This window comes from Trichoplax adhaerens, genomic scaffold (genome assembly GCF_000150275.1).
Source record: "Trichoplax adhaerens TRIADscaffold_1 genomic scaffold, whole genome shotgun sequence".
NCBI lineage: Eukaryota > Metazoa > Placozoa > Uniplacotomia > Trichoplacea > Trichoplacidae > Trichoplax > Trichoplax adhaerens.
Genome location: NW_002060943.1, coordinates 9,140,375 through 9,168,001, shown reverse-complemented (window position 1 = coordinate 9,168,001; position 27,627 = coordinate 9,140,375). Strand labels below are relative to the sequence as shown.

Below are 27,627 nucleotides of genomic sequence, written 5' to 3'. Positions count from 1 at the left end.
CTGCAATCTATCTATGATTCTATAGATCACTGTCAGTTACAGTAACCGAGGTTACAGTCAAAAATTCGAATGTATAAAAACCAAACTGATATAGTTAACCTTGCTCCTCTTCTACTCTTCTGATTCGAGCTAGATTGAGATAAAATTAAAAGAGAAATTTAGCATTTCATTCTGGAAGTGGGTAGTGAGTGCATCTAAGCGAATTCATCGTTGTTGCTTTCAAACGATACTATTTACTCCATTAGGCTTACCGAAATCATTATTTCTTAACAAGTATTGATGCACGAGTTGCCTTGGGCCTGGAGAGCCAAAGGTTAAACCGAATTTTAGTAGAGTTTTGTTATTCTCTAGAACTTTTGCAGACTCTTCTTCTAGCTTCGCTCCATAGGATTGACTCTAAAAGGTGATTATGTCGTGTTAAAATTACTAAAAATTGACTTCCATTTCGTAAAATTTTCAAATACGGAGGGCAAGATTTTAGAGAACGGAAACTATACTTAAATGACGTTTTATGCAATCATACCTGATTGCTTAATTTAAGACATTTCAGAGTTGTATTAGTAGCTAAAGTTGCTACAACGGCCTTCCAAGTGAAATAAATAAAAAATCCTTTTTAGTATCGTTCGTGGGATTAGTGATATCGAGGGTTAATGTAGTATTTTTGGTCATTAATATCATTCTATCGCAACAAGACAAACGTGCATATACCGACAGTCCGATTGTAGAAATGTGATTCGATTCGATGTTCAACTCTTCTATCGATGAATTTTTTATCAAAGCCTTACTAAGTTCCTAAAGAAGGCAATAACGCAAATGCATCGCTAAGTCATAATAGAGATACGACATAATCGTATAGTACACGCTATTAACTTTGTTATAAATTAATTATATTATATAACTATTATACATTATTGTATTCGTAAATAGTGAGATGATCTAGTTCTTATCTTCACATCCTACATACAAATTTTTAAAATTAGAGTTACTTACCAAGGCCGCATGATCTCGCATTTTAGTATTAACTAAAGCAATTACTTTTACGGATGTATTATTGGCCAATGCTTTGATAACTTCCAATAACTTGTTGTCGTTAATCTCTTTGTGATTATTTAAGTTCAGTACTCGCAAGTTAGGATCATTATTTCTCAACATTTCGATAGATTCATCTATATCAGTATCATTATCAGGCTCATCTGGTACTTCAACACGCGACTTTGCATATTTCACAATACCTTTTGATGAAATTAATTGATGTCACATTAATCAATAGGTATCAACCATATGCATACATAATACATGAAGCTTATGCACTTTCTATTCAGTTATAGTAGTAAGTACGCTATTTTCGGTTATTAAAGATATACTGTTAAGCTAATATGCCGAATTTTTTCATAAAGTTAATATAGCTAAACCATGATTTTAATTCTATGCTTGTAGCGTTAGTGATAATGTACAGTGTACAAGCAAATATTGATCGTTGAAACTGTTCAGCTATTGCCGCATTTCTGTGGCTTAATCATTATAAATAAGATAGATTCTGTGAGTAATTGAGGAGTACTGAGCTTTATATTTACATTACGGTTAAATTGTTACGTAATCGGAGTCAGAAATTGACATTTCATGGCACATTACTTATGAGTATGGCTAAGGACTACTGAAATCTCTATTTCTAATTAGTTGTATTCCATTGTATTGCCAAGTTCATCAAGGCTATCATGAAGTAGTAAATAAAATACGACGTCCTGTAGCTACCATTTTAATTTAATAAGATACCTTTTTTGCGTCTCTCTTTGGACAGCTCATCTTCACTTTCACTATCATCGTCACGATGATACACTATCCCATGGACACCAATTAAACCTTTAATAATTAAGATCCAATATACGCATAATATAGTTAGTAGAATTTAATTGATTCAACAATACCTACACAATGCAGTATATTGTAACAGATAAGTATCGCGGAATCTAATCTTCATAAGACAATAAAAATTGATTAAAACGTAAATATAGTGAACTAACTGGCTAAGTCTGCGATTTCAGCATCGGTAGCATTGTCTAGGGCAGCTAATAGTTCATCAGAAAAGTCTAAAATCTTGTTTGAAGGCATTTCAGGTTTATTTTTGTTAATAAACACCTTTCCTCTTTTAACATTTTTTTCGTATGGAACAACTTCTTCATCGTCTTCATACTTGTACGCTTCTTCCTTCATATAGTCCAAAAGATGCTGACGATCAAAAGCTCCAGTTAATTCCTTTTCTGTTTGATCAGGCTGGCGGTATCCAGCAGGTAGCAGCTGATCCTAGGAACCGAATTAAAATTCATTTATAAAAGCAATTCAAATTTTGTTTCATGCCTAGACTATACCAAATAAAGCTAACTATATCTTGTATGTAGGTCAGTATATAGCATACTGGATAGTGATGGCGGAAACACGCAATTACGTATATATCATCATGGACTTCTAGAAGTCGATGATATCGTATACCATATTTATGCATCTGTAGTAATTTTAATGCAAACTGTACAACGTTATCCTACTAGCACCCTCATGAAGTGCTAATTATTAATATTTCCTAAGTCTACTACTAATAACTGCTGCATTGAGGCCTGTAGCGTAAATATAGAATTTTGTATAATATGGGTTAAACAACATCAGGCTGCTAAGAAGTCCATTCTTTTTGCAATACGCGTACACTTGGGAATTATTAGAGACTATTTCAAATTAGGAAGCTTTCACAATCCAAAAATTTTAATGATTTACGTTTGCTCTTGTTGATTACATGTTACACTCTAAAACATCTACAAACGACTTAAACTACAGCTTAACATCGAATTTCGAGACTCGATATAGCCCGCTACTACACAGGCTACAAACAGTGTACGTAGCCCTGATATACTGTACCTATATTATTGCTGTTAATACATGTTATTGCGATGACAAGGTATTCATATTTTAATAGGTTTTCAGCCGCTAATTGCATAATATTATATTTTGGATATCCAAAGTATCGTATCTAAAAAATTATAATCACTAGCAACTGTAACATATCATTTTTACTAGCAATTTACGTTTTACTTTATCAGAGGACTTTTCATCATGAAAAGAACGAAATACGCAATAGTCCTGAACCTGACGCTAAATCTTACTTTTATCAAGCGGTACTTAGAAATATTGATTCCTACCTCCGGATCAATGTATTCGCCTAGCTCCTTTAGCTCTTCTGTTGTTAATTGCTGCAATAAAGCTTCGTCTTCGCTTGAACTCATATTGCTACCACTTTGACTGATAATAATAATAATAATAATAATATGTATGATTAAAGAAAGATAATATATTACTGTATTTTATATTATTTTTGTTAGTAATGGCATTGATTGGCATCACCAACGCCGACAATATGATTAACGGTATGTAAATATTGTAAGTCTTTTAGTGCGTACATGCGTACGCGTATACTATACTCCTACATGGATCAATGTTTACTGCTCGAATTTTGTTCTTACGGTATTTTTACCCCGATCACTAAATTGTACCATACGTTGTGTAAAGTGTTTCTAAAGAGTTACGATATTGCGTTATTAAAATACACTGCAGTCAGTGTTTGGCACTTAGTACTCTATTCATCTACTTCATGAAGAGTCCAGTCTTTGATAGTAAAAAAAAGCATAATGGGAATTTCTAATCTTTGGCATAAACTGATTGTGGATTGTTCGCTTTGAGTCAGAGATCGAGATCGATCCAATTACTCGGATCATCTATAAATTACTGGATATGTGTGGTGACATTATTGTTCATTATCTTCCTGATATGAGCTGATTGACCAAGAATTTCAGAAAGAATTAGCAAGCAGCGTGATATAATGTGCTATAAACTATCATTACCAAAAGTTGGGTTATCTTTTACTGGAACACTTCATTTGCACAGTATCACAAAACAAAGTGTCATCGATACTTTAATTCACTGATAAATGACTGTCTTTACTCCGGTTATGCGCTGAAATGGCTGCGTGTACCATCATACAGTAGTTCGTATTTCAAAATGTCAGCATGTAACGCATATCCAAATACGATTTTAATTCATCAAGCAAAGAAATTCATTAAAAAGCTAATCATTTTCTTTTCTATGAGTCAAGAATTTTGGGAGTGGTTGAAATTTTCCATTAACGTACATTATACAGTACAGCAGTACAAGTCTAGTTATAACATGTTGATGTTGGACATTTTGAAAAAGAAATTTATTGGTGAACCGATTTGAACGCACTGCAGTTGCAGTCTATACTTGCAGCACAATTACAAACCCCAATCCTTGTTATGGTGTCAATCGATTTCATGTTGAAGAACAGGTAGCTTAATTGATAGCTAAAACATACCAATAAAAATCGATATCTAATTGAACTTACGTTAATTAACTTGGGTAAATTACTTCTCAGCTTACCGTAAAGTGCTATGTGCAAGGTTTACAAATACTCTCTCTGTAATATCAAGCAAGCATTTGGAAAAATGCAATTTCGCCTTGTACTGTAGTGCAGTAGCGTAAAGTACTGTAGTAGTGTACTGTGTGAGAAAGTGAAATAAGGCCTGTACTTAGTATACTGTTCTATGGACTAGTCCATGCAGTGTCAATGACTAGTCGATCCTGGAAACCTCTCCATACAGTACTGTAGTGAAAACCTACAGTACGGCGCAGTACTGTACTGTACTGAGTGGTACTGTAACTGCAGTTGATGCAGAGCGTCGAAAAGTGAAAAGAGCCTCTCCCACTCTCCTAAGTCCTCACTTACTGTAGAATATATTAGCTGGATTAGCTATATGTGCAACTGTAAACTATATTCATTGCACGGCAATCAGAGAAGGCGTTCCAACTTGACATAAATTGAATTAACTGTAAGTAAATAAATAAATTCAATCAAATGTGAAATACGCTTACGTCTACTGTACACTATACACTGTACAGTACAAAATAGAATGTTGGTGTGTCAAAACGAGCTCAATAAAGTAGGCATAACAACTGTAGCTTGATACTGCAGTTGTTCGGTAGTGAAGAGATGTACATACTGTCTGTACCATGGACTACAAAAAATACTTCTCTGGCCAGTATATTGAGTAGTCCATGTCCAACGGTCTCTAGTGTACATGTTCTACACTGTATTTTGTGCAAAATATTTCAGACATGGACATTTGCTTTTGCCAGTAAAACTGTACGTAGAGACTTTATTGAAGAACAAGTCCCTCCCCACTGCCCCAGGCTACACAGTAGAAAGGCCTTCTTTTAGTGGTCCGTGCCAGTGCCCATGCAGTGCATTACAGACAGTACAGTCCTTCCCTTATGAGTGTCGCCGACTCACCGTCTGGTCTGAAAGGAGCTGTACTGTACCGTCTGTACGTACTGTACTGTACAGTACTGTATACAGTACACGCCATTACAGTCCAGTGGTGTACTGTACTGTAGTTTCCACAGTACTGTACACTGTAGCCTACTGGACTAAACTTGTGACTCAGTTCTGAGTCGGGTGAAAACCAGAGCGCTCGGCCCATACTGTAGCCCACGCCATGCTTTGCATGTACAGTGTATAGTATAGTGTACAGTACTGTACTGTACACTGTACCCTACTGGACTAAACGTCTGACTCAGTTCTGACTCGGGTGGAAACCAGAGCGCTCGGACCATAGCCCACGCCATGCTTTCGGAAAAGTATAGTATTTGGAAGGAACTGTACAGTACTCTGTACTGTAGTCTCCACAGTACTGTACACTGTACCCTACTGAACTAAACGTCTGACTCAGTTCTGAGCCGGGTGGAAACCAGAGCGCTCGGACCATAGCCCACGCCATGCTTTCGGAAAAGTATTTGGAAGGAACTGTACTCTACACGCCAGTACAGTACAGTACTGTACAGTATATCAGTAGGACAGCTTAAACGAAGTGTACTGTACAGTATAAAAAAATCCATGCAAAATGATCAGGCCTACAGTACAGTCCAGTGGTTTACAGTATTTTATACTGTAGTTCCACAGTACTGTACACTGTACCCTACTGGACTAAACGTCTGACTCAGTTCTGAGTCGGGTGGAAACGTGGAAACCAGAGCGCTCGGACCATAGACCCAGCCCACGCCATGCTTTCGGGAAAGTATTTATGTTATGCTGTTATTGACATAAGTCACAATGACTCCGCTTACGTCAACTCACGATCATATTGTAAGGTAGATTTAGTGTGATATCGCGGATTAGTCATCGACTCATCGAAATACGCAAAATCTCTCTCGGATTGCAAGAAGAGTTTCATTCGTTGAAAATCGATACAAGTATTTTCCTTTTTGAATCTTTCTGGTGGGGCAGGTAAGCTTTTATTGGCAATACAACCAAGTTAACTTGTATCAATGTTGGTATGCTATACGCGATGGTATACAATGTTATTTAATTTTAATTTAATTAATGGATCAATGAAGCAACAATTATATACTACTGTAGACGTATACAGTATGTATTTATTGACAAGTCATTAAATGAAATAAAATTAAATGAACCTACATACACATTACACAGCCGCACGGTAAAAGATTTGAAACTTAAAGTTATTATTAATACAGCAGTCATCGTATATCCGGATGTACTATACATCGGTCGATAGGAAATGTTAAGACTCTAGTAGACACGGTGCCTATGATAACTTGTGTATGATATAGTTGAACCATACAGTCCTGTACTATACAATATCGGCGGTCATACGTGACCATACTCTAATCTACTTTCACCAATTGGCTAACTTATTTACAGTTTTTATACGCGCATATCGATGTTATATATACTGTAGATATACTGTACGTACTTGTTGATCCACCTCTATTAAGAAAATTCACTTTGGTGCTTATTAGTCTGCTTTAGTTCATATTTTACAGGCTTAAATCCCTCTTTTATCTGAAACGTGTCATTTACCACCTGTAGCGCTTCAACGCATCAACACTAGATACTCATACGTTGGTTATGTCAGGGATCGCTACATCATCAGAACCTAATCATCAATTATTTTTTCTGCTGACATCTACGTGCCAAGGTTTCTCAGAAAAATTGACTTCTACTATATCCCTGCTAGCACGCAACTATGATTACAATAATTATACTGGTTGCAGGTTGACAAAATTTCCAAAAAATTCTAGTGTATTGAATTAATTAATACAGTACAGTCAGGTAAAGAATCTCTAGCATGAATTACTAAATGGATCTTTGGTATACTACACCTTAACTGTACAGTTCAGTAATCTATTTTCTGGAATCTTGCTTTTCCCCTTTTACTCTTACTACAACCAAGAGTATCGGAAAAGTATACGTATTCCAATAATACATACCTTTATGAAAGCCCTTCACTCTACACCATTGCATAATTAATTCTAATCTGACCATAGACTACTTAGTCCGTCCGACTTAACACATATTTTGTAGTATAGGGATTACGTAAGTGCGGAATATGTGTTTAAAGTACGCAGATACAAAATACGGATAATAATGACAATCTAATATAGTATGCTCATGTTTACAGCTGAACACAGTCACATACTGCAGATATGGATGGTAAGAGTCAAGAATGGCTATGGCCAAGTCCTGCGACTGTGTCCTCACCGAACAGTGATTCTAATGGACCAAGCTTCATACGCCTGCAAAATTTACTAACAGGCGAGCAGAATACCGACACTTTTCATCAGCAAGCAGCTACGGTTAGTATAATTATAGGATTATTTAGATACAAGTTGATTGCAATTTTCCGCAGCGGAGTCGGAGTCAGAAATTAGCATTTAACAAAACACTAGTATATGCGTATATTAGTAAGTGAGTCAAGAAAGCATAGTAATCAATTCTATATTATTATGAGTGATTTGCACAAATTTGATTGGTGGCGATACTGTACCATAGAAAAAATATAATTCGAACACAATTATTTTATATAGAGATACTATATAGAGAGAGAGAGAGATATATTTATTCCAATACATAAAATGTTATATCCGTTTTCTATCACGGACATGGTGATTCTATCCCGTTTTGATTGGCTAATTTACTACTTGATAAGAGACGCATTAATAACATGAATGTTCAATATATTTTACCTTTAACCCATATAAATTGTTGATATTCTGGATACATGTACAGTATATTGCATATACACTACTATTAGTTCCATTTCCTATGTCTTAAATACGCTTCAATGACGAATAAGATTAGTGGGCTCACACTCGTACTATTGGAAAATCCAAGAAACGTATCAAAAATTCGGACTATTCGTGTAGTAACAGGAATTGGTGATAGCTGTCATTGCCTATTTATCGCTGTTATAAGCTAACTACGATAATTCTACCCTTTCACCCAATAATTTTAGTACTTTTTTATACCCTCCCTAGAAGTATTAAAAGAAAAGTAATAAAACAAAGCATTGGAGATATTGAGAATTCTTATGTTACATTAGTTTAACTCTGAAACGTATCATTGGCATGCTGCTGATGTTTACACGTACCCGGATTTAATCATAAAGCTGATAGCTGTAATTAAAAGCTACTAGTATAGAATCAATGTAAAATTAAATTAACTCGTATGTCGTATAGCCGAATTTTATTGCTTGATCCTCCGACACAATTACAGACTATACCCGTAAATCTATAGATTATATAAATATGTGTATATATTGTTTATCAGAATCACGATTTGTATGATCTGAATAACTTACCAATTGTTTCCATGGTATACAATTAAATGGTAACTACGAATCTATTTAATGGATTAGACCCCTGGCTGTACTTTCAGAAGATGCTTAGGATCGTTAATGCAAGTTCCTAGTCAAACGAAGCGACATAATGGTCTGAAGCCGAAAGAAGTAGTAATTAAAGAAGCTAAAGATTTCTTGATGGAATATTACGCATCGCTTCGGAAGTAATCACGTAATTTAAATATTTCACAATTTAGCATAGTAACTTGACCGAATTAGACCATTTGTACTAGAAATGTATATCAATTTACAACGTATCACAGTACTGTAATTTGTAGTTCGCTTATTATCTACGAAGCGAAATAGAGTTTATAATAATTGAATAATCTATTGCAACTTAAGAAGCTGTTACAATTGATATGTATTTAAACGATGGGTTCACAATAAAATACTACTTCGTAGGGAAAATACGGAAGCTCACTTAAAGCGCCAAGCTGATGTAATTGATGAAATCCAAGCCAAAGGACTTTACGAACTTACAGAGCAAGAGTTAACTTACGGTTGCAGACTAGCTTGGAGAAATGCTTCTCGATGTATTGGACGCATTCAATGGGGGAATTTACATGTTTGTACAGTACCTTGCAAAAGCATAACTTGATCTACTTCATAATTTCCTTATCCTAAAACGTATCTTTCATTTCTTAAAATATGGAGTGCAACATGTAAAAAGATTGATTAACACTTTTTAATACTGCTATAGTATCATATTAATTTGCTGTAACTTGCTACTTTATAGCACACGTACAGTATATGACATATTATTTACCGGCATGAAAGCATCACTACTTATTGCTTTCACATATGTTATAGTCACATTGCATGGTGTATTGTAGGATTTATTAGGCAAGAAGAATTTTTTACAAATTTATTAAATCGCTGTCATTGCTTATATTTTTCAATATATATTCTAACTTGTAGGTATTTGATGCAAGGGATGCAGTTACACCAGAAGATATGTTTAATGCTATCACTGATCATGTAAAGTACGCCACCAATAAGGGTAATATAAGGTTTGTAATATAATCTTATCAGTTGTATTGTAATGTTTGATTGCCTGTCAATGCCAATTGAGATATCGTACAATATTCGCATAACCTGAAAGAGATTAGAGTTTATATTATCATCCTTATTATCAGAAATTGTAACATATTGTCAGCGATTGGTAGATCTTTAAATTTATTTGCTGTGACTGCTAAAACATAAATTGTTTCTTTAGAAAGTAAATAGTAGAAAAAATTTTAGTCCCACTTTTGAACTATATTGGTAATTTTATTGAAATAAACAGGTCGTCGATCACAGTATTTCCCCCAAGACGTGATAGTATGCATGATTTTCGTGTTTGGAATGTTCAGCTAATTCGCTACGCAGGATATGAGCAAGCTGACGGTTCTGTGATAGGTGATCCTTCAAATATCGAATTTACAAAGGTACTAACATCAAATAACAAGTATCAGCCAGATGGTGTTCATATATAGGAGTTTATGACCTTGTCTATTCAAATTAAAGTGTATAGTACATAGTACTACCATAGTGTGATGAGATACAATTTTCGCCTAATTTTGCTTTAGAATCAATTTAATTCCAGCTAGTAATTGTATAAATAGATATACAAAGAATGCAGCGAAGTTAATAATTATTCGGTTACATTGATGAATAATATTAGATATGCCAATCGTATGGTTGGCGAGGTAATGGAGGCATGTTCGATGTGTTACCACTTCTATTGCAAGCTAACGGAACCGAACCCCACTTATTTGAAATACCCGAAGAATTAATTCTAGAAGTGCCTATTTCTCATCCTGAGTAAGTCTTCTTAAACTAGTAAGAACTTAATATTGTGCTAGTAAAACTTTGATCATTAATTCATCGCTGTTGGTAATAGCTATCTATAGTCATGTTGTTTATAGATGGTTACCAAATAGTTTAAGGTTCTACACATCTTGTACCTATTTTTTGAAACTTGATTAGGTATGATTGGTTTGAGGAACTTAAACTGCGATGGTATGCGTTACCAGCAGTCTCGTGTCTTTTACTCGATATTGGAGGGGTGGAATTTCCAGCTTGCCCCTTTAATGGATGGTACGTATTACATAGTAACATTATTATGAGGGGAAAATGGTTATGTGCAGCTGGTGTAAGTGAAAAAAATTTGATCTATCGTTTGTGTGCTTAGGTATATGGTGACCGAAATTGGCGCTAGGGACTTAGGGGATACTAATCGATACAATTTGTGTAAAGTACATATGCTGACATTTCATTAACTTTTATGCCTGTTATAAATGATTCTGTTAAGAGGAACGTAGGTTCTTAGCAGATTAACACGATAATAATCTTGCATTCTATCCGTAGCCGGTTGCTCAATACCTAAAACTTGATACTCGAAGTGAGACAACGTTATGGCGAGATAAAGCAATAGTGGAACTAAACCGTGCAGTTATGCATAGCTTTCTGGTTAGTAAAATCTTATACTGAAATTCGATGAAAGGCGTAGAATAGCAATATATTTCGCGATAATGTAATAGCTACCATCGTATCCTAAACTGCCGCATTGATCCTACAAGTGTACATTTAACTAATCATTTCGTATAACGATAATCTGTTCCCGCGTTCTGTTTACTTAAGAAACATAAAGTCACCTTGGTTGACCATCATACTGCTTCAAATACGTTTATGCAACATTTAGACAATGAGGTTGAAAACATTCTAAGTTATTGCTTACAATAGATACATATATATATAACAAGCCTGCTACAGAGCAGTATGTATTAAGCTAATGGATATTTCATGCATTAACGCTCAACAGCAAAAGTTACGCGGTGGCTGTCCTGCTGATTGGGTATGGATAGTTCCTCCGATATCAGGATCAGCGACAAAAGTGTATCATCAGGTAAAGAAAAGGAAATGACGATCTTAAAAACATTGACGGGTCTAGGTATTCGACATATATATCATTAAAAGTAGAATTATTTTCCATACAGGAAATGTTGAATTATAAAATCAAGCCATCGTTTGAGTATCAGGTTAGCCTAGAGTCAATACAAGAACCAACTTTAACGTACATGCCATCTATTTGATATTGATAAATCATGAACGTATGTTCTTTGTTTTAGGAAGATCCATGGAAAATTCATACCAAGGGGTCTCAGCGAAAATTTAAAGATATCGCCAAGTAATTAGTAGTATGATTTATTATCATGTAACAGTCGCTGGCTCTCAATTTATATTTTGAATACCGATAGCGACCGCATTATTTAAGTTATTATTAGAAAGAATGTTCACTTTAATTTTACGTGAAACGGCCTAAAATCTTTCAGAATTAACGTCTTTTATCTATCCATCTACTTCTGCAGGCTTGTTGTAGTCTCTACAGACTTAATGGGTAAGGTATTAGCAAAGCGAATTAGGGCAACAATTTTATACGCTACTGAAACCGGAACTTCAGAAAGATATGCTAAGATGTTAAAGAAGTTACTTGATATTAAATTTGATGCTAAGGTCAGACTTACTGGGCGGCGGATGTGATTTATGATATGAACTGCTGATCGATAATTAGAGTAGCTGCGCAAACTTTCTTAGAACTTTTTGTGATATTGAAAATAAAGTTAGACCTGTAGCTATTACTCGACCTGTTGCCATATTAGATCTTTATTTTTTTTATAATTTGGTGAACATTTAGGTCGTTTGTATGGCAGACTATGATTTTAGTAACTTGGATTATGAGAAGTTAGTCTTTATTGTAGCTAGCACTTTTGGTAATGCTGAAGCACCACATAACGGCGAGGTTTCACATTATATTAACATAAAAATTTTCCTTTTCGCCTTATCCAGTACGTCTTAGGTCTTAACACATATTAACGTATTAATATTTAGGAATTTGGTAGAAGATTACATTTTCGGGCACATCCAATAGATTTGTTAGCGAGAGCGATTGTAGATTAAAATTTTGTTTCAATATCATATAACGGTTTACTTAGGGCAAATTATAGTTATTTATATAATAACGCTACAAAACACTTATCTACTTTTAAATAGAAACGCCTCTAGAACTGGTAGTTTACATTTACCAAGACGTAAAAGTAAGCTGCGCGCCAACGAAACTGAAGATCGAACTTCTTCGTTTATGATAAATGTAAAGTAAGTTAGCAGAAAGTAGCACTTTCACTGAACGTACTGCATCTATTATGATGTAGAATATGATCAAATGATATCAGAAATGCATTAATGAACTATGCTTGCGTAGATATTCCGTTTTTGCATTAGGATCCCGGGCGTACGGAGAAAATTTTTGTGCATTTGGGAGATCGCTAGATACTTTACTGCGCGACTTTGGTGGTGAGAGGATTTGTCCTTTAGGGGAAGGGGATGAACTTTGCGGGCAGGAGGAATCATTTAGGTCGTGGGCTGGAAAAGCTTTTCGGGTATTTAATCAGTTATAACCGGACTATTGATTTGTGTATAATCATTCGATTTATCTTTTTTAAATATTTATCGCGGTTGTATATACATCTGCTAATATATAATAATCATTAAATTTCTTATTTTGATTGAACTTCCAATGTACATATTGACTTGTAAGGCTGCTTGTGAGACATTCTGTATTGATGCAGTGGATCATTCAGATGCTACTACCTCACTAACAACTATACCATCTTGGTCGGAGAATAATTTTCGGCTAGTATTTGATAAAAAGAAGACAGCAGCAGGACTCTTGGAAGGTGATTCAATTGTAGTTCTTGTAGTTATAAATTAAGAAATTCTTAAGCGCGATGTTTAAAAATTAATTGCAATTGAAAAACTCTATAACTTATTAATTTTAATTTAAATTCTATTACTTAATTTCTGTTACTGGCACTATTATCAGCTTTATCTGAACTTCATTCAACACACATTGAACCCCTTACCGTTCTTTCGGTTACGAATTTACAGTCATCATCTTCACTGTGAGCAATATCAATTTGTAAACTCATATAATAGCGGTTACAATTTTAGTTTAATTAATTAATTGTTTGTAATAAGATTTAACTGACTATTGATCGATTTAAATCTATCTTACGCAATTATTCATTGATAGTATATTATAACAGCTTGATCGATGTGTTTCATACTACTAGTATACTGTATGTATTAATATTCAATCGAGCAAAATTGACTGCATTATTTTAGGCGTTCTACCGTACTTGTTAAACTGAAAAAGGCAAGCGAATCCAATTTGTGCTACTTTCCGGGTGATCATTTATCAGTTTTCCCACGTAACGATCCGGAAATAGTGGATCAACTATTACGCAAACTAGCTGATAAAGAATCTTCAGATATTACTACTCAGCTGGAGTATTTAAGTAACGGTAATGATTAACTGTTATTAAAAATTTTGATGTACGCTATATGAAAGTTTTGTTATCTCATTCTTATAATCAGAGGGTATTTGGACTGTTGACACTCATATGCCGGCCACTTTTACGCTAAGAGAAGCATTTATGCGATTTATTGATATTACTTCTCCGCCAACGCCACAATTTTTGCACTGTTTGACTAGTCTGGTAATGCGATAAATTAGTTAATGATCTAAGATGGCAAGAATGCATCTAATCTTTTAGCAATACTATCATTTATATACGAGATTATTCACCGCTCATTTGTATCGCCGTATATATTACTACTTATCAAAGCTGCTGATGTTTTTGTATATTTCTTATAGGCTATGGACCAAAATGATCGGAATAAACTTGCAGAATTAGCAAAAGTACTTCCACTAAAAAAATATATTAGTAACATCTTGAATTTCAATATTTTCAGCATCTCACCTGTAATCGATGTGGATAAGTTTTACCATTGTTGCCCTAGGGTTCAAAAGAGTATGAAGATTGGAAATTCTGGAAAAATCCAGGTTTAATTGATGTAATTGAAGAATTTCCCTCCGTACGATTACCAGCAACTTTGCTTCTGTTGAAGCTGCCGAGATTAAAACAAGTAGATATATCTTGCTTTAAATCTTAATTAGTATATGATTGTCTGGTGACCTCTGAAATTGACAAAATTAACGTTACTTCCTAGCGTTACTATTCAATTTCATCATCTATGGCAATGACCCCGGATGAGATTCATATTACGGTATCTGTAGTTGCTTATCACACAAAGTCAGGTAAGCTACGTCGTGGTATTTGTTCGAATTGGCTTAATTCGTTAAAAGAAGGAGAAAGTGTTCCATGTTTTATAAGAGCGTGAGTAAATCTAAAATTTAAGATACTGACAAATATTTGCATATACATTTTTGAATGAATTTATTGATGTAGTTTGACGGGATGTTTCCTACTCAACTAAAGTTGTTACTAGTCCCGAAGAAATAAAACTAAATACAGTAAATTAGATCGAGTATACTGCTAATGAATGTATTCTTATTTAATTAGTAGAATCTCATTTAACTAAAGAAGAGAATTAATGCAACAAATCAAATGTATTTCAGAGTTTTTATGTATTATTATTAGACCTTCTTCTGTTTGCAAAACGGTAGGCTAATGAGTTTAGTTTTTCTTTACGGTTCTATACTGCACAGTCGTGTTTAAATCTTAGTAAATGACGTGAACTGCCAAGTTGAAGCTAGCCTTTCATACCGCGTAATTGGTATATTAAGTACATGTTTATTTAGTACCATAGAAACCCTGTTGCCTACTTGATCGGTTCTATGCGGTTCTCAGTACCGTAGGTTACTAATACTCTGCAAGAAATATTCACAAATATAGTGTATTCTTAGACCGATTGATATGGTTAAGAGTATATTTACCTTTCAACATTTGCTAGTGCTTGTTCATCAACAGATTGGAATTTTAGATGCAAATAGACTTCTGTAGATGATTTGAAATCTTAATATCAGCTATGCTCATTATACTTTTATACAATCTCGTAATAGAGCACACGGTTTTCGTATGCCGCCTGATCAGTCAGTTCCTATAATTATGATTGGACCTGGAACCGGAATTGCTCCATTTAGAAGTTTTTGGCAGCAGAGACTAGCAGACAAGAATAGAGAAGCAGCATTTCCTGTTACGGTTACTAAAGGTACACTCTACTAGCTTGATGTTTTGACGTGCATGGTTATATTATATTCAGCTGTGGCGTAAAGATGGTTAGCCATACAGAATTTACAAACATTAGATAGTGAATCTTCCAATCCTCATATTCTCTGATTCGACTCGATGATGTATGCAAACCTTTCTGCTCTAAAATTAAAAACCTTAACTAATGATGTTCTAAATTGCTACATATTTCTGTAGATTATGAAGATACTGAAATTCCAACCGGCATTGATACTCCCCCATTAACACCTACAGAAAACGAAGATCTAGAAACTAGATTTGGTAAAATGACGTTATTCTTTGGATGCAGAGAATCAACTAAGGACGATATTTACATGGACGAATTGAAAGATTGTTTAACAAATGGTGTACTCGATGTAGTTCACAAGGCCTATTCTAGAGAACCTGGCCAACAAAAGGTTAAGATTGTAACCGTGTTTCTTTGATAACGAGTATAATTTAGTAATAATCAATGCTCTATTTATTTTATCACGCCCTTTAAACACGGCTTTGCTGACTGCAATAACATTATTAATATCTTTACGACAGCGATACGTACAAGATTTAATGAAGGATCACGGTGGAGATTTATTACATACGATTTTAGATGAGGACGGACATATCTATGTATGTGGTGATGTCTCTATGGCAGCTGATGTCTCAAGAACGATTCAGGTTCAGGCTAGCGATTTCTGTTACTGTCTTTCATTGTCTGTCATGATTTCTGATGTTAGGTTAACTATTGCTATTAATAGAACCTGTTAATTGACTACGGACTTTTCGACCAAGAAGATGCTATAGAATACGTAAAAACTATGAAGGTAAGAAATCAACTACTATTTAAAGACCTTGAATTACGATTAATCAACGGCCAATGCGCTCAATACGACAGGAAAGGGGTAGATATCATGAAGATATTTTCGGTATTACCTTACGGACAGGGGAAGTTACCGAAAGGATTCGAAAAGCGGCACAGAGGTAAAGTCCATAAATATACCTAAAGAGTAATGTGTGAAGTACAGTTCTGTTTTGTACTACGTTATTCACTGGACAAATCATCAATTTCTGTCTTATACCTTCATAACATTCAGAGCCTGGGTCATGATCCGTAAACATGAATTTCGAAAGGTACTATAAATTCTAACTGAAACGATATGAGTGTTCAAGTACTTCTCGTTGATGTTGATTGTAGCGTTAGTAACTTCATTATAAGCGGGTCTTTCTATAATTCCTGAAGCAATAGCCAACTACATAAACAGTATATTGCATTGACGTGGTATATTTTTACTCGTGTCGCGTAAAATACGCCTAGGTATTAAGTGTTTGCTAACTCTAACTGTAAGAATGCTAGTTTTTAACCTGCCTGATAATTTTAAATTTTTACTTAGTCTAACAAAGGTGATGGTAATGGAATAGCTAATTTGGTAGGTAGTGTGACATAGAGACCTTCATGTTAAAAAGAATTTGTTTTTTTCTTTAAATATTATGATTAAAGTCCTTTACAGCGATATTCAGCTATTACTTCTATGCTCAATAGTAAAGTACTGCGGATGACATCTTTAATAACTAAAACATAACTAGAGTTTATGAATGGTTTGCTTAGGTAGATAAAGTTCGAGCCAGGCAGAAATTAGATACGAGTCCACTAGAACGTGGAATTTCGGTAGACGTTGTAATGCGAACCGAAGACGAAGTTCCAGAACAAAAGTCACAATCTCTGTAAGATGACTACTACAGTGTCTTTTAATCATATTTTAAACATTAGCGATAAAGCAGATTTTTTGTTTATCAGCCAGTTACAATATTATTTTTTCAGCTCTCGAATTTTTTCAATGCCTGGCTCCGATGGTCCAACCATGTCCATATCTGCTTCGTTCAGTGGCGAACAACTGAATATCTCTAGTATAGAAAGTTATGAAGACGAGTAGCTATTAAGTACATTAAATTAAATGATTAACTGGTCATCAATGATTTTACAACTCTTATTTTCACATATTAACTGCCATATGCTTAAATTGAATGCCTACATGATAACGCTCGTACCTGGAACTATATTGAATAGTCCTTACTTTATACGTGCATGGGAGGTTGCGATTTATTTTTAACTACGGCGATGCTAGATACCTGAAGACTTTGATTAGGGACTATGATAGTATGTAGCTACTTTTGGCTGCCATTTTGCTTTACATTAAGTTAAATTTTTTTACTATGATCATCATTTATATGATACTACCTGCAGTACAGCAACATTTATTAATTGCAGATACTAACTAGCTAAGGTAAATAATCAACTCGTTTTGAAATTTGATAGTAAGTATTCGCTTAGCTTAAGGATAGTAGTTAACAAAAATTTGTCTTAGGTTTCAATTAATAGGCAATAAAAGTACCGAAATTGGATTTACTAGATACTGCTATATGTGATGTTAGAATGTTTACTGTAGTTGCTTTTGTTTGCTTTCTATGGCTATATTTGAATATAACTTTGTAAGGTTCTCATATTCGGTATAAAAATTTGAAAAAGCTAGCTTAGAATTTGATAATAAAGATTAAAGATTTGAATCATTGATGATCCGGTATACCTTGTGCTATTAAGCCTGTATATTTCATGTACAGTCACCTCTCATGATACTTATACTATGAGAAGTGAATATAGTTAACAAATGAACTAATTATTGTAGATGCGGAGAAATTTGCTTCTGTCAATGCGTTGATGGCAATGGCTCTACCCTATGATTGAGGAATACCAGTGTGTTGAGTTGCTAGTCTTAGCTAAATTCTATAAGAGTATACTTGAAGATTTTGTATAACTTGATGATATCTTCAGTACAGTACTTGTACCACTTCACTTTTACTTTCATTTGGCTGAAAACTTGAAATTGATCGTCAAATGTATTATACTGCAAGTTACTATAGTAATCTTGGCTCCTTATTATAAGTCAGATAAGAATTTTAATAATAACTATTGTACAATTTATATACTGTATATATACAATATATATATATCGAAATGTACCCTACCCGGGCCTATTTATCATCAAGTAACTAATTACAAGAATTCAAACTGCGCATCATTATTTTCTCAGAGATTTATAAAGTATACATCGATTTCAAATCATAATTAATCTCTACATACCTTGCTTTACAACTAGAGTTTCAATAGCATTGCATGATCCTTGATCAGCCCTTGAAGTACAGTATTACGTATACCTAAACATTTGTGATGAGGTTTAATTCCATTTGCAGGGGTACTTAACTATCAGCTAATTACTGTGTTAACAATCAATATATAATATACCGTATTAAATTCAATTAATCATTATTACTGATATAAGTCACAACAGATGTTTTAGCTGCCTGCGCAAATACTGACATGAATGAAATTCCATTGCATTACTATAATATAAATTAATCGTACTTTAGTATCACAAGCTTTAACTTATTCTACGTATCACAGTATAAAAAAATACCAACGCTTTCCTACATGATCGGAGGCGTCGTCTTATCAAAATACTAATTTCACTTTCAGTTAGTTTTATTTACTTATCGAACTTTCCTGTATGCGAGTGCACGATACGCGGAACCATTGATTGATTTAAGTTGTTACTAGGGTAACCCTCTATTCATGTACTGTACAGACAGGCGCGCAGATGAACCAATTTTAACATCAGTTTGGTACAAGTACGAGCAGATAAAGCGAAAAATGGGATACTGTATTTGTAGTCTTTGAAAATGGACTGTAATCGCAACACCATGTACAATATTTATCTCTTTACCTAATCTCCACACAATGCAATTTGAAGTTTGCGGAAGGCAATATTTAAAAGTTACGTTGACGATTAAGACCATTAAGACCAATGTTACGACTTACGAGTAACAGTATGCTAGGGAGACGTACATATCACGTGACTTGCCGTATGTACAGTACTTTACAGCGTACATTACAGTACGTATTGTACACTAGATACTGTGGAGTGTGGACTGCGGAGTGCAGTACTGTACTGTACAGTGTACAGTACAGGTCTTCATGGTCTGGTCCGGTCCGGATCCGAATCTGCACAATACAGTATGTAGGTCTGAAGTCCATCAATAGTAATCTTTATCTTTGTTACATCTTTGTTACATCTTTGCTAATCTTTATCTTTGTTAACATAGAGATAAAATTAATCTTTTAACCGTAAACAGTGTGCACTGTACCATATAGAGCTAATACCCTAGTATACTGTACAGTACTATACAGCACACTGGAAGCCATTTTTGGAGAGGTAAAAGATCTAAAAATTGGCACAAAAAATGACGGTAAATCTGTAAAACTATGCATGTACAGCACTGCAACTGTAAAAGCATAGCCATTTTTCTTTCTTTCTTTTTATCTCTACTGTACTGTACTGTACAGTATGCAAAAGAAAAAGAAAAGAAAAACGCCTTTTTTCTTTATCATGCATTTTATCCTACAGTACAATTTTCATTGTTCGTACGCATTGTTTTATGAGCCACCTATGCACTGTACGTACACTCATTCAGTACACGATAACAGTACAGTACAGTACAGTACTGTAGTACCGCACTGCTAGTACTTCCGACTGTAGATTTGTTGCCGTTGACACGGTGGTGGTACCGCCTAGAGACCGGTCTCTCTCTACTCCCCTAGCACGGCTGTGATTAATTGATATATCAAGACATACTGTAGGTTAAAATACAAGTACAAGCCATACATGGTCCCATATTACCGTATTAGTACAAAAATAGGTTCTACGTTGGTTCGTCAAGACAGTCGATGACGGAAAATAGCAAGACTGCAAGAGAAATACACCACCAGTTCTATCATACTGTGTATAATTTTGGAGAATGATTCAAAAATTTTCTCGGAATGTTCCTATCCATCTATTAATATGGCTAACATTTGGTAAGATAAACAATTTTATTAATTATGATATTTTAAAGCATGACGATAATTGGCGATGAATTTCCGTGTTATAAAATAGAATGCCATCTACTGTACAATAGTTCGAGCAAGAATAGAATAGCACTATATACAACCCTTTTCGATTTGGGGGGAAAAGGAGGGAGGATAAAAATTTTCTGTACAACAAAACCCGGATCCTATCTCCTTCTACATGAACTCTAGCGCTTTTTTCACTAAATTCTTTTTTAATAAAGCTTAATGTCCATACCGTACACTGTACAGTAACTTTTGTTATAGTTAATAACTTATTGTTACAACCAGCAAAATGTTTTTGACGCACCACCAATGATAATAGCTATTAAATTTATTATTATTATTCATCGCTACTAGGTATATTATATTATACGCTTCGCATCCTTTCCAAATCATAGGGATTAATGTAATATGATTAATCTAGCGTGATTTCGTTTGTACGTGCTAATCTCAGTACAATGCAGTTTTCAATTGTTTGCAGTCTACAGTCTCCTGTCGACCCAACATTCTAAACAGTCAAAAATCGAAAATATGCGTAAACAGTACTTTTTTTTCTCAATTATAGCGGGGATTCCCTTCCAGGGGAAAAAAAATTTGAGTTATAATCACCCAAAATTCTTCCACAATGTACAGTACATTACACTCGATGAAATTCAATGAATACTATCATTCTTACCTACAACTATTATGAAAGATAAAGTGGACATAGTAATTGTATGGCAGGCTTGACTTGCACAAGAAATCTACTTGCTTGGCAGTTACAGGAAATTGATTGATTTGAATTTTTATTTTATTATATTATTGATGTCGGTCGGACGTATTGAACGTCATTAGAAAGCGTACAGTAAAAACTCCTTTAGAGAGAGTTACTACTCAAATAAAGAAAAGGAAAGTAAATAGATAAGAAGTCAACATAATAGCCCAAGTTCCTTTCCGTAATTGAGTTTGAGTTTTCTACGTGCATTGGTTTCTGAGTTTATTTAGATTTCATTCGATTTATGCTGTACTGTATCATTTTGTCATCATGCTGCAAAACAAAAATGTAAAGCGACCACTGTACTGGCCGATGTAGTAATGACCCTTTACCCCAATTTTTTCCATCAATAGTTACAATCTGTATGTACGATACAGTACACACACTGGCAGCACTGCACGTAGCAGGTCTCACTCATACGCTAGTCTGCTGCACGCGCTGCCGTACTGTCTATAAATAAAAAAAAAGGATTTTTCACAGCGGGTCTACAGTACGTATAAGTAATAACGATGTCAAAATTTATCCACGGACTATAAAGAATATTGTTTTAGTAGTCCTTGATTCATCATAGACTTTCATTCCATTTTGTTACAGTATGACAGGTGGAATCTTGACGTCGTTGATACGTAATAAGATTCTCGCCTAGGGTAATCTTTTTGAGCAGTGCTCTGAACTTTGCTTCTGTCTGTAGGCGTCGATTCTTTTGGTACAGTACTGTATAATCGGAGTTGTTGACTCTACTTGATGTCAAGATTTTACTGGTCTCTGCTCCGATCTATGTACTACGTCGGTTTTTCCGATTAACGTGATCTTTTTTTCTCTTTTATCTCTACCGATTACCGAACCGTAGACACGTAGTCGATCAGTAGTAGACGTTAAATTATTACTACATTAGAAGAAGAAAGAAGACGCAAAGCTACATCGAGGAGATTTATGATTTATTTTGCGTTTCATTACTTTTCTGTACTTTATCATCCACTGCACGCAGCACGAAGTGGCAATTCAGTCTAATCAGTCGTAAATCATAAATTACAGTGATGCAGCAATGAAACGCCGCTGTTTCGTTCCTAATTAATTGATTAATATAAGGTAGCATCCATGTAATTGATTAAGCAAATACGCAAATGATTCGTTGTCTAACACATGCTTACGTAATCCACACAACAGTGAAATGTAGCTAAATGGTAGTGTACATTATTCTATACATTTTACGTCCTAACTGCTGCAACTCTGGTCAATAAATTGTCGATAAGTATAGTCTGGTAAAACAAAGTAAACATAAGTAATAAATGCATTATGGAAAATAATATAGAACTGGAGACTTTGTGTACTGAACCGTTATGATTAATTCTTTTCTTATTATGACATTATGATGATAATGATTTATTTGTTTTGAGGTCTGTCTGCTACAGTACTATGTACTATGGTAGTGTACAGTACTTGGTATCCTACGACTACGCAATCTTTGACGTAGAACTAAAACTGCAACAGCTTTGCCGAGCCTGTAGACGGCTGTACCAGTTATTGATTGGCGTTGATTATAGAGTGAGAGATGAATTAGTAGCAGCTTTACTTCCAAACCCATAATAATGCATAATTTTCGCACTGGCTGCTCGTCCATACCTATACAACCTTTAGAATTTTCATTTTTAGCTGTTCTATCAAGCAAAACACTGGTAGATGTACGCTCTACTGTACACTGTAGTTTACAATTATAACTTGAATAATGTGAAGGTTTATTTACAGCTATTTTGTAGTCCAATGTAGCTTATTAGTAATCTACCTAGTGATCTGCAGTCGTATTACAGTAGTTTATTAGGATTCAAGTCTATAATGGCCTGCTACACTAGCTAGAAATCGGATTAGGCAGACTGAAATCGAAAGTCGTACTTGTGATGTGGATACTAAATAACTTTCAATACTTGAATCTAAGGAAAGTTATCAGTAATATTCTGCGAGTAAGCGTCACGAATCATATACTGTAGTACTCACGTCGTCATCTAACTTGAACTTGTGAATATAACTTACTTTATATCTTGAAAAGTTGCCTATTGACGCTTGTGCGTTGGGTTATGCCGCATTGCTGTATCATTAGATAAAGCTTGCTGTAGTAATAATAGCCTTCGATTCGCAATAAAATTGAAAATTTTACACTGCAGTAGATCTTGTTGACAATTGGAACAAAATACAACCCGTGAAACTACGACCTTATGTTGACTTCAACCCGATCTTAAAAGAATCTAGACTGCAGTAGATCTTTTTTGACAATTTGTACAAGCACATCCCTATAAAATAACGATCTCATGCTAATTTGAATTTGATGTCTTATCTTTCTCAATAATGTACAGTATAAAACTATTGCTGTTATTACTACTGTAATGTGTAATACAGATTTAAAGCTCGCGCAATACATAGCATCGTTGTAATATTTTGGAAAGTCATTATAGCCTTCATCTTTAATTACCGAAAAGCGTTCGATGATAGAATGCGATTTCTTTAACGTTGCATTAAACTACAGTACTATATAAACTCATGGGTCTGCAGTCTCGGTGTGAGTAGTAAACGTTTGATACACGCTGAAACCCTATTACTACCTACTTAACTTAGAGATATCTTCAACGTAACAACCTTAAATGCTGATGCTCTTTGTGCTACTCTTTCTTTTACAGTATATGCCGAACTAGCTGTGCCGTTACCTTACCTTGAAATCAGTGATCGCTATCCTGAGGATGCCGTAACAGTGCCTGGAAAACATTTACGCTTACGTTGTCCTAATGGGCTGATCGAAAATGTTAATACGAGTATTCAATGGTTTCGTAATGACATAAAATTATCCACGACAGATATTCACCATACATTATTACCCAATGGAACGCTATCAGTGATGTTCACTAAGCCTGGTCTGATTGAATATCGATGTAGCCTTACATATCGTGGTATTAACCTCTTGGAGCCGATGGTAATTTTAAGTCGAGTTGCTCGTGTCCGTATTGTCGGTAAGCGAAATTTGGTGCGATTCTTTATTACCATTGCATGTTGATAATTCAGCTATCTTGACTACGTTCAATGCATTCTTTAGGGTTGTATGTTGCTCTGTCGGTTATAAGTTATTCTATACTTTAGCTTTCAGCAATAGCCGATGGGGAGTTATTCATTATTTTAATAATTCAGCTATTGCATGATTTACTTTAAAATAAGATAAAATATGATATCTTAGAAGCGTTGCATTTCACACAATAATAAATTTTGACTTACTTAGATTACAATCATGTATGTGTCATATGCATTACTCGATAACGTACTTATAGATCATGCCGGCCCCGTCTTCACTCAGCAACCTAGAAATGTTACAGTCGGTATAGAAGGTTCTATTGCATATATTGGTTGTAATCCTTCTTCACATGGACGATTACTAGAATTTTGGTTGGAAAAAGAAATAGAAGATAGATTTGTTTATTATTTTAACAATCGGACTGCTACCTTGCCACATGGCATTCAAATTTATCCGTTACATCTGTCAGATTATGGAAGGTATAGATGTGGAGCCATCGATAAACTTGGCCGTTCCTACTCATTACCTACCGACTTGGTAGTCACAAGTAAAATTGGTTAGCATAAAACAATCAACTGCTTCATATATGATGACATGATACAAGAGTATCATTGGAAATGTCACTGTACTATAAATGCATAATACATGTTACTTATCGATAATCATGATTAGTCTTTCATTTTGGAGGATATTACAATAACAAACCGCATTAATTCGTATTTTGGCAGGTTATCAAGCCTTAGAATTTGTATCGAAGCCTTCCGCTGTCAATGCAAGTATCAACGCTACCGTTATCATAGAATGTAGTGTAATAGGTAATCCGACACCGAAAATTCAATGGAAGAAAGATCATGCTACTATTCATATACGGGAGTCTTCTAAGTATACGATTGTTCATGGAAACAACTTACGTATTAGCCACGTTACTCTTAGCGATCGTGGAAATTATTACTGTATAGCGTCGCAACCATACAAAAATACAACCCAATCACTAGCTCACTTTGCACGTCTTAATGTTCATGGTAAGAAAATTTGAAATACTCTACTAATGCTGCCTTTTAGCTCATGTCGTTGTTTAGTAAGACAGCCTGTCAATGTTTATGTTTTAGTTCGGCCGGAAATAAACACGTCTATACCTAAATTAATAAATGGAAAGGCAAACCATTCTTACAACCTGACCTGTAGGATTTTGGCCGGAAATCCAAGGCCTGTTGTAAAATGGTTTAGAAATGGAGAGCTAATCAATACGACGAAAGACCATTCTATGCAAATTAGCGGAATGAATAAATCCACCACAACGGTTAGATATCTTTTAGTATATGGTATAAATTGTCTAACTGTCAAATGACCGATCTTTATTGTTATTCTAATGAAGCCTTAACACCTCTTTAAATTCTTATATCGTAAAGGTTCGATTTGACCAGCTGTATTTCCCTGCGATCTATCAATGCTTCGTGGATAATGGCTATGGTGTTTCCCAGACATCGTTTCAGTTTACTCCTTCTAGTAAGCATGGAGCAAACTTTGATGATAACTAATCTGCAATGACTTTTAAATTTTATTTTTCTTTAATAGATATTACATGTCAGAGGCCCAACTGGTTTTCACCGAATCTTAGAGCTTCACGCAGGTTTTATTATGTAGGCGATCACGCAAACCTCAGTTGTCCAGATCAGCTTACTTCATCGGCATACAATACTACTGTTTGTAAATCATCCGGAGTTTGGTCGAAATCACAAAATTTTTGTTTGGGTAGGAAAATGATAATCTCTCAAGGTATTGCGTACAAGTTGTAATCTGCATTAATCAATCGTGTAACGATTGTTATAGGAAACTGTTCAAAACCGGATTTAAAATACGCTACCATTTACGGGACTTTTAATAATGGCGATTCCGTTTTTATCAAGTGTTTTACTGGATACTATTTGAGCGGCGGTAATAAACTTACGTGTATTAATGGAAAATGGGTTCACTCTGGTAACATTGCTTGTCAATCGGAGGGTATGTAAATGCGGCTGTAAAATTTACAATAGTTTAAGCAGTCGGTACTGTCAATGTGCCAAGTTATGCAGTATTATATAGTATCTCTAGCTATCTAATGTTCAGGATAATTTTAGAAACCATGTCGTTCAAGAAATCGCCTGCAAATATTGTCATCGCTCGAAAATTATCTAAAAAATTATTTTGCCAACCAAACTCGGATGCACATTCAATTCTGTGGTATAAAGACGGTCATAACTTGGATAGTAGTTGTGATTTTAGAATAGAAAATGATGGGCTGCTTTTAAAGCAAGTAAAAAAATCTTGTAGTGGATTTTATCAATGTAGAATAATTTCCAACCATACCGAGCTGTCGATTTTGAGCAACATAGCGTCCGTGAATGTTGCATGTAAGTTTTGCATTTTATGTAGGCTGGTTAAGAAACTAAGCTGCAGTTCATTTTAAGATATTATGGGTTTAATAGTAATTTACATGCGATATGATTGCTATAGATATCGATTCATCTCTTAAACGAAGACCTAAGAATATTAGTAAAGCGGCGTTGGGCTCTAATGTTAAATTTAGCTGTACTGCACGTTCCTATCCGAAAGCAACGTATGTATGGTATAAGGATGGCTCCGCAGTGAGTCAAACTGTTAGAAGGATCATAACTGAAACTGGAGAGCTTGTAATATCGGAACTACGAGCTAGTGATGTTGGCCAATATCACTGCATAGCCCAAAACTACCTGGGATATGCTAAGTCAACTTTCGCCAAATTACATATTGATGAATGTAAATAGAGTGATCTTTGATATCATAGAAATAATAGCATAGTAATTAACATTTACTTACCTTTTATAGCATTGAAATTATCAGACGTAAAGTTCGCTTGGCTTGTAAAGCCATCTTCGCAGATGATAAACAGAGGAGATAGCATTAACATCACCTGCTTATCTACTCACGGAAATGCGAGTGTCGTCTGGATGAAAGATGATGAATTCCTAAAAAGTGATACCCAAAGATTCTTTATTGGAAAGACGTCATTACGCATCATTAACGCTAAGGAAGCTGATAAT

General features: G+C 34.9%; 3 protein-coding genes across 3 annotated transcripts; 2 read left to right on the top strand and 1 right to left on the bottom strand.

Annotated features, from left to right (window-relative positions):
• Window positions 1-94: 94 nt before the first annotated feature.
• On the bottom strand, window positions 95-3,269 carry TRIADDRAFT_49736 (uncharacterized protein; the record flags this gene model as incomplete). The annotated part of the gene is made up of 7 exons (XM_002108121.1): window positions 95-129; window positions 252-396; window positions 524-583; window positions 709-792; window positions 991-1,232; window positions 2,022-2,301; window positions 3,186-3,269. 7 exons carry the CDS (start codon window positions 3,267-3,269, stop codon window positions 95-97), a joined length of 930 nt encoding a protein of 309 aa, XP_002108157.1.
• A 4,294-nt stretch (window positions 3,270-7,563) lies between these two features.
• TRIADDRAFT_19964 (uncharacterized protein) lies at window positions 7,564-16,808 on the top strand (the record flags this gene model as incomplete). Its single annotated transcript, XM_002108851.1, has 30 exons — window positions 7,564-7,713; window positions 8,775-8,920; window positions 9,159-9,321; window positions 9,675-9,766; window positions 10,042-10,183; window positions 10,420-10,559; window positions 10,725-10,835; window positions 10,930-10,993; window positions 11,106-11,207; window positions 11,379-11,447; window positions 11,560-11,643; window positions 11,735-11,776; window positions 11,867-11,925; window positions 12,107-12,251; window positions 12,433-12,537; window positions 12,627-12,670; window positions 12,789-12,890; window positions 12,997-13,174; window positions 13,333-13,471; window positions 13,618-13,696; window positions 13,920-14,098; window positions 14,172-14,293; window positions 14,452-14,496; window positions 14,598-14,723; window positions 14,808-14,974; window positions 15,661-15,809; window positions 16,097-16,245; window positions 16,376-16,501; window positions 16,582-16,647; window positions 16,719-16,808. 30 exons carry the CDS (start codon window positions 7,564-7,566, stop codon window positions 16,806-16,808), a joined length of 3,375 nt encoding a protein of 1,124 aa, XP_002108887.1.
• Window positions 16,809-27,048: 10,240 nt separating this feature from the next.
• On the top strand, window positions 27,049-27,351 carry TRIADDRAFT_19668 (uncharacterized protein; the record flags this gene model as incomplete). Its single annotated transcript, XM_002108850.1, has 1 exon — window positions 27,049-27,351. The coding sequence occupies one exon, from the start codon at window positions 27,049-27,051 to the stop codon at window positions 27,349-27,351; it is 303 nt and encodes a 100-aa protein (XP_002108886.1).
• Between the last annotated feature and the right edge of the window lie 276 nt (window positions 27,352-27,627).